The sequence below is a fragment of the Felis catus genome, chromosome D4 (genome assembly GCF_018350175.1).
Source record: "Felis catus isolate Fca126 chromosome D4, F.catus_Fca126_mat1.0, whole genome shotgun sequence".
Classification (NCBI taxonomy): Eukaryota; Metazoa; Chordata; class Mammalia; order Carnivora; family Felidae; genus Felis; species Felis catus.
In genome coordinates this window covers 10,965,422-10,979,459 of record NC_058380.1, presented here as the reverse complement: position 1 = coordinate 10,979,459, position 14,038 = coordinate 10,965,422, and the positions used below count along the sequence as shown (strand labels likewise).

At 42.0% G+C, this 14,038-nt stretch overlaps 1 protein-coding gene across 2 annotated transcripts in view; it reads right to left on the bottom strand.

Moving 5' to 3' along the window:
* The window catches only part of CBWD1 (COBW domain containing 1), a 51,683-nt gene that overhangs the window by 1,564 nt on the left and 36,081 nt on the right, over positions 1-14,038 (bottom strand). Inside the window, exons 10-13 of one of the 2 annotated variants that reach the window (XM_003995366.5) lie at positions 9,916-9,972; positions 6,734-6,785; positions 1,712-1,780; positions 1,543-1,608 (exon numbers count right to left, since the gene is read on the bottom strand). In XM_003995366.5, the coding sequence (XP_003995415.3) occupies positions 1,543-1,608; positions 1,712-1,780; positions 6,734-6,785; positions 9,916-9,972 (244 nt within the window). The remainder of the gene's footprint in view (positions 1-1,542; positions 1,609-1,711; positions 1,781-6,733; positions 6,786-9,915; positions 9,973-14,038) is intronic. The other variant, XM_045042780.1, reaches the window with a different exon arrangement.

Below are 14,038 nucleotides of genomic sequence, written 5' to 3'. Positions count from 1 at the left end.
TGGGAAAGAATTATCTAAACAGTCTTAGGTTACTTGTAGAAGGACTCTGACCTTCCAGCTGTTACCGGAGCGAACATGTTAAACAAGCTCATCGGTAGAGCCCTGGTCCTCTGCAGCAGGGCGGAGAAGGAAGTCTATGAAGGGAGACTCACAGGGTTGTTGTGACGAGAGGAAGGACAAGGGAAGAACCACAGAGGACGAAGGGCTGCAGAAAAACCGTCACACACCCAGGGACAAAAGCCACGCCAGGATGGTGCAGGATGAGCCACTGAGGTCTGTGGTGAGGTCCGGGCTGCAGCATCAGCATAAAGGCCTGAAGGGCTGGTTCTGTAGTAACCGCTCCCCATTCAGTAGCAGGGACAGAAGCGGTCGCAGACTGAGACACAATCTGCCCGTTAGGATCCTGGACGGAAATGGTGCCACTGTCATCGGAGCAGCAGCTCCGGGATCAGGCTTAGCTCCTGTGGGTGGGAAGGACTTGGGAACAGACTGAGATTCACCCATGGCTCTGAAGCCAGTCCCAGGCAGAGTCAGCACAGGGAGTGAGCACATCTAAACCTGAATGGCTTTTTAAAAAATCTTTAACGTTTCTTTCTTTTTGAGAGACAGAGACAGAGAGACAGAGAGAGACAGAGCATGAGCAGGGGAGGGGCAGAGAGAGAGGGAGACACAGAATCCAAAGCAGTCCCAGGCTCAGAGCTGTCAGCGTGAAGCCCGACACAGGACTTGAACCCATGAACTGCGAGATCATGGCCTGAGCTGAAGCCAAACTTCAGCTGAACTTAACCGACTCGGCCACCCAGGTGTCTCCTGAATGGTTTCTTGAATAGCGTCAGCCTTCGTCATTCTAGTGACCCCAGGAGGTCAGCTGCTAACAGGAAAATCTAGTTACTAATAGTAAGTAGTAATAAGAAAACCTTCTGGAAACGCGGGAGTAGACTGCTGAGTGGTTAAGCACACAACATAGAACACTGCCCCCTGGAAAAAACACCTTCCATGACATAAATCCCCAAATGCTAAGTAACGTGGATGGGTTTCAAATGCAGAGCAAGCTTTCTCCAGGTCTTCTGGAACTCTGTTTACAGTATGACCACTGTTCAGCGTCTGCTACAAGTACAAAGTAACACGGGTTCAGCTGCGGCAAGATTTCTAATGTTACTTCTGTCAATGAAGCGCTCTTGGAAAATTAAACACAAGAAGACAGTCAGCGTTCCCGAAGGGACCAAGCTGTGTGCCAAGGCAAGGAGAGGTCCAGCGAGTCAAGGTTATCGGCCACATCACTGCTCAGAACAGGAGAGATGTTTCTGAGCGCACAGGCTGTGTGAGCTGCAATGCTACATGCCAGCTATGCGCATAAATCACGCTTTATGCAGTGATTGCCAAAGCTTCTTTTCAGCAATGGAAACACCGAAAAATGAAAACAGACCACAGTCACTTGTACTAAAACCAGCGCTTCTTCTAAAACCAAATACGGTGTTAAGTAACAGCCAAGAAAGGAAGGGGCCTTTGCCCAAAAGGATGAAAGTGAAAACCACACCGTACCTTTAGCCGTATGACCTCCATGCAGTCACCATCCTTGTTCCTCACATTCTTCTCCCACAGAAGATTCTGGAACAAGTGACATATTTTAATAAGACCAACCATTCCTCCCGGCAACAGCCATGTAACCCAAACAGGTGGTAAGTCATTATCAGTTACATACTGCACTCACCTGAATAAATACGTTCAGACTTTCTTCCTTTGCATTTCCTGGTACTTCAAATGTCACTGTAAGAACGCTCTATAAATCAAGAGAGACCATCAATAATGATTTTTTTAAAGTAATGTCATATATTTTTAAAAATCACAAGTTTTAAGATGCAAAGTATATTTACGTTTTAAGACATTAAATACATTAACCTTTAAGACAGAAACACGTTCATGAACATTTATGTTGCCTGACAACTACATTAGGTGTATCTTTTTCACTGTCTTGCTGAGTTCTGATAGCAGCAATTCATTTTCTGTATTCTGCAGAGTTCATCCGTGGCTTAGTACTTAAACAGAAACTTTCAGAAGAGGATACTCATTGTTTAATGCATTCTTTCCAGGATTCTCAGCATGAAGAGGGAAGGTAATATATATACAGTGTATCGACTATGTTCTAAGCCAGGTACTTTGCCTGGGTCACTTCATTTCATGTTTCATTTACTTGTGACAACAGGCCTGTGGAATAAAGAGAATTATTGACATTTTATAAATTGGAGGAAAGGAGGCTCAGAAAAAATAAACTACTTAGATCCATGAGTAAAACTCAAAAGCAAAAGTGTACTTTCAAAAGTTCTCTGGGAACACCACAAAGGAAAAATTCAGTTTAGCTCTGACCAAGCATATGCCAAAGGGAGAGGAGTATCTGGCCATGAGAATGACAGTATAATGTCACCTTTGGTTATAGAAGGTTGACATCATTTAGAATGTTGACTTTGAGATTTATTTTTCTCCCTGCTCTTGATAAATCTCACTGTCCACTCTAAGGAACCTGAATCTCAAGATTTCCTGGTCACATAATCAAAGTCCAAAGCTCCACTGGCTACTGTGACACCAAATTTCAACTTCATGATGAAAATATATGAGGGCCAAGCATAACATGATGGAAACACAAATCCCACCTTGCATAATCAGGATAATACACTCAAGCCAAGCTTTAAAACAGGAAGAGAAAACACACTAAAGCACAGCTTTGTATAATTTCCTACAACTGCAACAGTAATTTTATTCACCAACAGAAAATCACATAGGCTTATAGTAGGAAATATCAAAAGACCAATTGTTTTTTATACAAACACAGAAGAGCTAAAGGTAAGTACCAAAGACCAATCTAAGGACAAAATATACTGACGTTTACTCTCCACTGTTGCTAGTAACAGGAAAAACAGAAAGCACTTACTTGCTAAATATGAGACATGAAAGCCAACTAAAATTGACTTAGAATGTCAGATTTTTAGGGGCGCCTGGGTGGGTCAGTCAGTTAAGCATCCAACTCTTGATTTTGGCTCAGGTCACAATCTCACCGTTTGTGAGATTAATCCCCGCGTCAAAGCCCCGCGTCAGGCTCTGTGCTGACAGTGGGGAGCCTGCTGGGATGCTCTCTCTCCCTCTTTCTCTGTCTGTCCTCTGCTCATTCTCTCTCTCTCTCTCTCTCTCTCTCTCTCAAAATAAATTAACATTAAAATTTTTTGAAAAAAAGATTAAAAAAAGCAATCACTACCAATAATACCAAAAAATGCATATCAAAACTTACAGCACATCATATAGCATATCAAATATGTAGCAAAAGGATGTAAATGAAACATCATTTGTCATTTTCAAATGAAAGTAGCAAGTGAACCTTCAAAACTGCTTAAAATGTATTTTATTCAAGTTGGAGGACTTGGCTTTTCATATTGAAAAGGTCTCAACATAGAACTCAATAATGTTTTTTTATTCTTTTTTTTTTTTATAATTTTTTTTTCAACATTTATTTATTTTTGGGACAGAGAGAGACAGAGTATGAACGGGGGAGGGGCAGAGAGAGAGGGAGACACAGAATCGGAAACAGGCTCCAGGCTCTGAGCCATCAGCCCAGAGCCCGACGCGGGGCTCGAACTCACGGACCGCGAGATCGTGACCTGGCTGAAGTCGGACGCTTAACCGACTGCGCCACCCAGGCGCCCCTGCTTTTTTATTCTTAAAGACCTTCTACTGAGAATGGTTGTTGCTTTTGACAAGTTAGAAATATGAAAATATTTCTAAGGGGTTCAATTAACTCCAATATGAGATAAAAAGGGTTTTAAAAATTAAGACAATGCAGATACAGATTTCAGAACTAGATGTTTTCCTGTACCAATAAATCCTCCTCGCAGTGGGCAGACCGTAAAGGAGATGAGATCTGTAAATTCCCAGGGCAGAAGTTGAGGGTCACAACTTGTTATCCCTCCTTTAATTGGCTCTACTAAATAAACTATGCACAGGCTGCCATTTGGGATTTCTTACCTTCCCACCCTCCAATCCCGGGTCCTCCTTACAGGGAGCAAACAAAGGGCCCAGGAAGATAGAGAGCTGCATTAAAGAGGATTCAGGGATTAAACTTTAGTAACATACCTACTATGTCCTAGGTATTACCTACTTCAGACTTCTTCCCAGTTCTAGAGTCGAATCTAAAATTAACTCTCCTTTTCCCAGACACAGAAAGAAGCAGAAAACTGAAGCAATAGGTTCCTCTAGTCAATCCAGGCCTCTTTCCCATGACTTCTGTCTTACCGCCCAGCATCAGTCAGTAAGGCTATTCAGACAGGTCTAGTATGAGTCTGTCCTTGATCTATCCCATCTCCACGCCCCCTGCGACCAGCGCAGTGCAGGCCCTCGTCACAGGGGATCTCCCTGCTTGGTCTCCTGACTGCAACTCCAATCCAGCTTCCCTGCCCCTGCCCCACAGCACAGAGCGGTTCCCCGTGCCCGGCCCATCACAGCCCAACACCTTAGCTCAGGATTCCAGCAGGAAGCGGCCACCAGGACGTGTGAGCCAGAGTCCCCCTCTTCTAGAGCATGCTCGCCTGCCCACTTTGAGACATCCGGGTTGCTCTTTCCCTTACTTCTTCCAGTCAAACAAAAATCTACTTCTTGATGTCTTACTCGGAATAGGAGGTGCATCTTTGCAAGGAGTGTTGCTAACTGAAAAGGGGCACAAGGGAACTCTCTTGACGATGGTGGGAATTTGCTGTACTTGTATCTACGAGGGAATTACAGAGATACGCGTTCGTATGCGCCCATGGGCCAACGCACAGGCACAAATATACGTAAAGACACATTGACTTGTACACTAAAAACTTGTATGCTTTACTATACGTTAAAAGAAAAACAACTGTCCTTCACAAAGCCTCAGACCCGCCAAACCACATGAGACAGACCATCATTACCCCGAATCCCACTGCCCTTTGTCTGCAATATTATATTCTGCCCTCTGTTTATAGATCTAAAGCAGGAGAGTGCATCAGAAAAAACAAACAGCCATGCTCTATTTACTGGTGAAATGGCATACTGTCTGGGATTTGCTTTAATACACTCTAGCAAGGGCAATGGGTACTCACAGTTTCACTACACTATCCAACTTGACTGTATGTTTGAAATTTTCTGTTTAAAAAATACTCCAGCAAAAGAAGTGGTGGGAAGACAGAGGGCATAAAATCAGCAAACGTTGACAGCCACTGCAACCGGGTCACGTGTACAAAGGGTTCCTTTTGCTGTTCTCTCTACTTTTGTAGATCTTTGTAAAATTTCCACAATAAAATGTTAAAAATATACAGACGCATTAATGTGCACATACCTAAGCCCCAGTCCTGGAGACTGGAGGTGTGGGGACTATGGAGTATTCAATATTAAACGGGGATTCTGACGTTCCCCATTTAAGAATCACGGCTTTCCGCTCTTGTAACAAATATTCCCCAAGCAACCACTGTAACTCTGCACACATGCCCCGTGCTAAGCAACGAGGAATCCATGTGTGAGGAATGCACAGACTAGTACCAGGAAAGAGCATTTCAACCCACAACCGTAAGGCATCCCACACGCCACGCCGGGTCTGTGTGAGACATCGCAGGTACAGATTCTGGCCATGATGAGGGATCTCGAAAGCGACTATATCCTTCATTTTTCCCTCCTGAGGACTCCTCGTATGGTCTCCCTCTCCCAGAAAGTCAGTAAGAATATGCCTCCAGTTCATCTTGGTGACTGCTACTGCGTCTTCTAAAAAATTCTACCACCAGAGAGCTGTATTTCTCTCACTCACGCCAAAGACAAGTGTGGATGAGTATGTTGTGACGTTTCTGAGCAAAGGGTGTCACAAACACAGTAGGACAGGCCCCCATAAATACGAGCCAAAGGGAAGACGAAGCTGCTACTGTGCAGGCCCCGTCACAATGAGTCATGCTGCAAAAAATGCGGGACAGTTTCGAGACAGAGGCGGGAAGAGGTGCACTGCTCCCCCCCTTGCTCTCTCGGTCTGAGATGGAACAAAGCAGTTACCCTAAAGCTGCATCATCTACGACCTGCTTAAAAGGAGGGTGGGGACAGTGAAAACAGGTGACGTTTCTTCCAGGGTCTTCAACACTGGCCTCAGGAACGAGGTGTTTAGAGTGCCTAAAGGAACGACACCTTAAGCACTTCAAATTTACAGTGCTACCTGCAGGCGAAACTCAAAGTCAGTTTTGATTTAAAGAAGCCACACATGCTTTTACCAGACTTGTCCTTGATCTGTTAGTTCAACAGAGTTAAGAAGAGGCTGCACAGGGAGCCCCCGGGGAAGCCATTAAGCACCGATTCCCACCCTTCTGGTGGGAAATATGCTCAGCGACCTGAGAGCGGAGAGGCCAGAAAGCACCTTGTCCTCAGGTTCGAAACAACTGCTTTGAGGAGTTTCTATGATGCATTAAGCTAGATGAGATTACTTCAAAAGCACCCAAATTCTGAAAATTATCAACACAGTTCAAAAATGCGTTTTTTTTAGCAAGAGGAAAATACAATATAATATACATATATAGTAAGACAGTGTAATATAGTACATAATAGTAATAGTATGTAATATAGTACATAGTAATAATATAAATGTAGTAATAGTTACAGTATAAAATACAGTATATAGTCATCATATAAGTATAGTCCTAGCGGAACTAATTTAGTTTAAAAAATGCTTAAAAAAATTTTTTTAAGACTTTTTTACCTGATCTAGGTGAGGCTGTGTTGTTGGCACATGTTGAAGTTTTTTCTGCAAACTAAAAACAACTGATTATAAATTCAAAGATCAATATACTTCCGATTTAACTTTACGTGTTACTTAAAGATACCGAGCTAGGGAGAGTTTCCACAACTCAATCTGTAACATAGTTCCAATTTTACATGCTGTTTACATGTTCTTACAGAGAGAAGCTAACAGACCGTTTAAAGATTTTTCCTAAGAACGTACACACATTCAACAAACACACAAAGAGACTCTTAAATACAGAGAACAAACCGGTGGCTGTCAGAGGGGGTGGGGGATGGGTGAAACAGATAAAGGGGATTAAGAGATCTAAGCTTCCAGTTGTAAAATAAGTAAGTCAAGAAGATGAAAAGTAGAGCCCAGGGAATATAGTCCATAAGACTGTAGTAACATTGTATTACGGACACATAGTGACCACACTTACGGTGAACACCGGGTAATACACAGAACGGCCGACTCAATGGCGGTACCCGTGAAACAAACATTACACTGGATGTTATACTTCAATAAAAGCAAATGTACAACACGTTCACATCCATACCTATACACACAATACTGAAAAAAAACCTAATCTCTGGTGACGCTATTTTGTGTGGTTGAATACATCTGTGGATATATTTCTTTTTAATTCCAACAGATCTACCACAGGCCTAGAAAAATACACAGAAGCATTTTACTAATGCTCCAAATTTCATCCACTCGCCCCATGCTCCCTAATGTGAAAATAATGCTGCTGTCTACCTCAAGACAGGGAGAAGGGTCTATTTTTTCCTTTACCGGTGTTTTCCCTTGAATATATCTACTTATTATAAAGTAAGTAGTATCCGGAAATATAAAGCCTGCTATATAGTCTGTTACCCGGGACTGAGAAAAACCAGAAGGTCAGAATCTTACAAATGCATTGTTCTGACATGAAAAAGAGCGAGAAGGTCAGTATGGCATAACAAATGATAACCATCACAGCAGCAGCAGACATTTAGACACTGATGGGGGTAGGCTGGGAGGAGGAAAAGGACTTAAAACCTTGCAGATGTTTTGCTTTGCAGAACAGTGAGGGGTAAATTAGTAACAGCAAGTTTAGAAAAGAGGAAAGGATTGTAGGAACGGCCGGAGGGAAATGAGCCTCACTGGAGGGGGTCTCAGCAGAGAAAGTGTCAAATTAAATCCTTCCCAGCTGGTTGGATTCTCCATTTTAGCAACTGGGCACAGGAGAAGTTATGCAAAGGCCTGATCCGCGCAGAGAGGGCATCACGTGAAACAGCCACGCCTTTAAGTGTCACTAATGCATTATCACTGTTCTTAAGCAAGTGTGGAAGGAGATTACCTTTGAAAATGTTTGGAAAATCACATGCGCTTTCTCTATGTTCAATATTTAGTGCTGTTAAAAATAACTGCCAACGACTTGCACGGGAAGGAAAAAGTTCTCCCCGACCCTCTCAGGAGCCTGGCTGGTGTGGAAATCAGATTGCCAAACACAGATTAACAGGCGAAAAGGGTGCAAGTTTATTTACTGTAAGTTTTACGTGACACAGGAGCCTTCACAAAGAAATGAAGAACCAAGGAAATGCTGGCGCCCGAGTGTTTTTATGCCAGGTTTGATGAAGAGCGAAAGGTCATGCAAAGATAGGACAGGACACAGTATGAATCAAGTGGGGTAAACGGGGGAAACTCAGAGGTCTGTTCCTGCACATTGCTCCGAGTGTGCCTTGGTCTTCAGAAAGAAGGCTCCTTTCCTCTGGGCACAGGGAGGGTACCTCTCACGTGAGACTTAGGACTCAGCTACTTCAGAAGAAATGGGAGAAAATATTTCCAAATCACGCATCTAATGAGGGGTTAATACCTGGAATACATTAAAAAAAAAACTCCCAGCTCAGCCACAACAACAACAACAAAACCACCTGATGAAAAAATGGACCAAGTACTTGAATAGACATTGTTCCAAAAACGATCTACAAATGGCCAATGAGCACACGAAAAGACGTTCAGTATCTCCAACCACTAGAGAAATGCAAACCAAAACCACAACAAGTTATCAGCTCACACCCATTAGGACCGCTACTACCTAAAACAACAGAAAACAGCAAGTGTGGACGAGGGTGTAGACAGACCGAACACGTGTGCGCTGCTGGGGGGAAGTGAAAACGGTGCAGCTGCTCTGGAAAACAGTAAGGTTTTCCTCAAAAAATTAAAAATACAAGCACCGTATGACCCAGAAATCCCACTTCTGGGTACGTATCCAAGAGAACTGAAAACAGGAATCTCGAAGAGACATGTGCACACCCACATTCACAGGAGCACTTCTCCCAACAGCCAAGGGGAGAAAGCCGGCTGAACGGCCATCCACGGATGAATGGGTGAACAAAATGTGGTCCATACGTCTACTGGGGCATTTAGCATCAAAAAGGAAAGAAACCCTGTCACACGCTGCAACGTGGATGAACGTTGAGGACTAAGTGAAATAAGCCAGTCACAGTAAGACGAACGCCAATATGATTCTACCGCTTTCAGGTATCTAAAGCAGTCAAATTCTTAAAAACACATCACCGAACGGTGGTGGCCAGGGGCTGTGGGGAGGGCAAAATGGAGAGCTGTCAATCCATAGTTGCAGAGCTTCAGTTTTCCACAACAATGTGAATATACTGAACACTAGTGAATTGTACACTTAAACATAATTAAGATGATTAAAAAAAAAAAAAAAAGATGCCGATGTCCAGGGAAGAAAGATGTGTTCCTCTCCCTGAATAAAGATTCCTCCCAGGGAAAGGAACAGGAAAGTGATCCATCGCTTCAGGAGAAAGGAGGAACCGGAGGGAATACCCCAAGCTAAATTTTTTTAGGTATTTCATGCATTTTCTCATAGAAATAAAGTATTACATACAGTAGTTGGTGTACAAATATTAGTGATTGATCTCTAAAGTTAACTACTATTTACACTATAATTTCTACAGGAAAATCCATTACGATTTCCAAACATCCAATTGACAAAACTTTCAAGAACATCATTATTAGGAATGATCCCGTATGCCAAAGGAATGACAAGAAGCTTAAATCAAGTGTGCAACTGTATAAATCATCCCTGCGTCACAAATGAGTAGAATTAAAACGAAATTACAATAAAAGTGAACAAAATACAGAAAACATACCTTATTCCAGAAAGACTGTCAAAGGCATGAAGATCTAACACATTAGAGAGATCAACTCTAAAAGGAAGAAATCCAGTATAAACAGTGTGAAATTCTGTGAAATGTATTTAATTAATCAGGAAAAAAAAATCTCTAAGACTCTTGCCAAAAATGTAGACATAAAGTTTAGTCAATATATCATACTATTTTGGGAAACATGTAAAAATGACAAGCAAGGAACAAAAAGCCCGTTGTAAAAAATTTTAACAGAATTTATTCATTAAATTCAAAAAACAGTGAACAGTATAAAATCAAGGCAGAAAATTACTTGATTATTGCTTCAGTGAGCTATAGTTTCCTGTTGGTGGTTTATGTTTGTGGGTTTGACCTGTAATTGTCTTTTCCATCCTGGAAATTTATGAGCCTTTCAAATACATTTTTGCAACCCCCCCCCCCAAAAAAAAAATCAGTTGTCGAACTGGAGTTCTTCAAAACAGCGGTTTATTACTCAAAAATGCAATGACAGAAGTGGTAACACAGCACTGCAGTACCTTACCTTTGGAATTTCTGGATTTCTTTTACTTCACTCCCCCCCTTCCATGATATAACAGGTAATATTTTAAGAACAGGAGGAGTCAAACCTAATGTAGAAGTATTCACTCTATGCCCCGAATCTACACCCAAAGAATGTGGTTTGAGATTTCATTTCCTTCAGAACGGGGTTGCCTAGAGACGGAAACTTCCCGTTTGGTGCTCTATCTGAACAAACATTATTAACGGGAATTATTCAGAGGTTATAATTAAGCCCCATTAGGAAAGCAGTGATTCACATCAGAAGAGAGTATCGTATCACAAACAGCAGCATGCGTCTTGGCTTAAATACATAAAAGTCAATTTACAAAGACTAGTGAATGAGTTCCAATTTTTACATGAGCCTATAAAACAGCAGAGGACAGTCATTTCTCTATAGTCAAAGCTACAATGAAGGACTGTTTAAGGAAAATGACAGCAGTATAAATTTCAAAATGAGACTCTAGGAATTGGCCAACCATTCATTAAGTTCTCTCGAGGAGAGTGAACCTTGGTCAAACTCAAGATTTTTTTTAAAAGGTGCAAACACGTAAGCCCAACCAGCTCCTGTAACGTAGGAGTGACCAGCCTTGCCTGGTTCTCACACCGTCCGCTATAGAGCCATACTTGGGGCAACAGTACTGTTGGATTATGACCACTTACCCTGCCACAGAGCAAACTCCCATCTTACTGACAGAATAATACTCCAAAGTTATATGTTAATAGACCATGACAACATTTCAAATTCTGGACACTCCAGATGAAAAGAATCAGGAAAATCATCAAGGAAAAAAGTAAATGTTCCACGAAGGAATTTCTGAATACTGACTTACTGAAGAGATCAAAGCCTTAACATTAAACCTCTTTCCATTTTCACCATGACCGCTGAGCAACTATTTATATTGACAGATGATAAATGAGTGAAGCTCTCCCCCAAGTCTGTCCTCTTTATCAGGAAACAGCTTAAAGTTTAAAAGTACACCTGCCAATCTTAGGACTATCCGAATCCAGGCGCGCTGTGTGAGTACCAAAAATCAGTATTCACGCACCAGTTTCTAAAATAAACTAGTTTCACTCTGACAGCGTTCTTGAGAAACCACGTCACACATTTAGAAAGAATCCTGCTTGATACCCAGAATCCTTTGATATTTCCAAATACACAGGATCAACGCTAGACCTGTACATCTACAGAGAATAGCATCCCCACTGAGGCTGCCTCCACTGAGCCGCTGCCCTCATTCCCGCAGCAGAGCTGGGGGTGCCCAGGTGTGTGCCCCTCTTTTCTGTAGATGTGGGGGGGCTACTCGAGTAAGGCTGGGGGAGCTCTGCTCTCCTGCCTCGATCAGCACTCCCTCCTTGGCAGGGGCTGTTGGGGAAATAGGGGGCATGGCAGCAGCGTTGGAAGGGAGGGGGGCAAAAAAAAAAATCTATAGAGGATAAAAAACAATACCAGTCTCTCACTTTATCTCACCAGATTCTCAATGGAGAGTAAAACAGGAAATGTCTAAGATTCCAGACTGGAGTTACCAGGGACCTGGCCCAAATCTAGGACCACCATGAAAAATAAATTCTTTCACTCATCCAATTAGAAAACTAATTTCCATGACATGAAATATATTTAATTTCCTCCTTTAGAGATAAAAACATCAGCTATTTCCCAAACAGCAATATAAAAAAATAAATAAAAATAGCAAGACGACTGCCATCAGTTTTAATGTGGTGGGAGGGGAGCTGAGCTACAACCCCAGGGTTAGTGTTTATGGTCATCTTTTTGAAGTTCAAGGAGTCTCCTGAACAGGTGCCACCAGCCAATTCCAGATCTATGAACTGTCAAACCCATCCCATAGCTAAGTCCTGAACTCTAGAACTAAATTCCCGAAGGCATTCCCCAGTGGCACCTCAAACTCACTATGAACCTCAACTAATCACCTTTTACCAAACCCCTGCTATCACTACCTCCCCTGGAAGCTGTTCCTCCTTCTATTTCCTTCCTTGGAGAACTGCACCATATTCAATCCTTCTCCCAGAACTTACACTGCTTTTAAAACCTTTCACTAACTCCTTGCTGCCCGCAGAAAAAAGATCCAAACTATGAGTCATGGCATTCAAGACCCTTTGCGGAAAGTTCTCCTTCTCTTCAGTCGCACCTCTTTTTCTCTCTGCCATACAACCATGTGCACTACTCGTTCTAAAATATTCAGGTCTCTGGAATACAACATCTTCCTTATGCCTGGAAAGCCACTGCTACTCTTGTTCATCTGGAAAATTCCTATTCACTCCTCAAGACTCAAGTCAATAATCACCTTCTCAAAATTTCCTGAGTCTTCATCAAGAAGAATTGAGTATTTGTTCCTCGATGTTCCTGTTCTCATAGGACCCTACACGTTTACTATTCCTGTTATAGTAATAATATCTAGTATATTGGTTTTTGCTTATTTCCCTCTGTCTTCCCCAAATGATCACCTACCTCAAAGGTAGTTTTTGCCTTACCCGTTCCGTAAATCCTCTACAAGCCAAGAAATGCCTACCAACTAGGAGAAAGTTCAACAGTTTGTTGAATTGATTAACTTATTATTGAACAAGTGGATTTTGGTTTTCCTCTGTTCAGTCTGCTGAAATCTCCCAGGTTAAAAAAAAAGTCAGAATAAGATAAGAATGGCACTTCTTCTGATCTTCCACTCCTACTTCTGCGGTCTACGTGGGCCATTAGAGCCTCCATTTGCCTCGAAGTCAACTCAAGTCTTCCCAATAAGACAATGTTACCCAGGATTCTTATTCCTCAACTTAAATACTCAAGCAAGCCTTTTCTATACAGGCACATTACTATCTTGTTATTGTCAGTTTTACTACTATGAGCGTCTGTCAACCACAAAATGCTTGAGGGATCAAAATTTAAAAACAAAGAGACAAGCACAATAAAACAGAACTTCCGACAGTGATTTCAACTATTTTGTTAAAAACCAAATCTCTAGTTTCTAAACCGGGAAGCTTAAGTTGCTATGCTTCCAGGAATTGGAGGAAATATTTAATTTAAGATTCATGACCATGGTGAGGTCTGATCTTCACTGAAAAAGATCCCAATCCAACTTCGGTCCTCACAGCAAGGAAGTACTATTTCAGAAAGTCCCTAGATTCTCAGAGGCAACGGCAAACACAAGACACTGAAGAAACAGACGAAAAAAGGAGATTTTATTCATCTGTTCATTTGTCCATTCCAAGTAACAAAATTTAATCACCGCATGTTTCCTGCTCTATGACACGACAGAACGAATGTTAGAAATGTCATATAAACATCAAAATTGTCACACAATAAACTCTTCAAGATAAAACCTTTATGCAGGACATAAAGGTCTACAATAAAAACCAACAAAAAGAAGAATTATGCACAGCAAATCCAGGGGCCTAGAAAAAGTGATCGGAGAGGTCTGTAAATACGAACCACGTAAACGCTACTGCGCAGAAACACAGCTATTTACGGATACGGTTTTTAACAACTTGTGTCAGCTTCGTGTGGGTGTCTGTGTGTCACTCTGTAACGAAGTGAAAACTGAAGGAGAAAGAAAATGGTAAATAA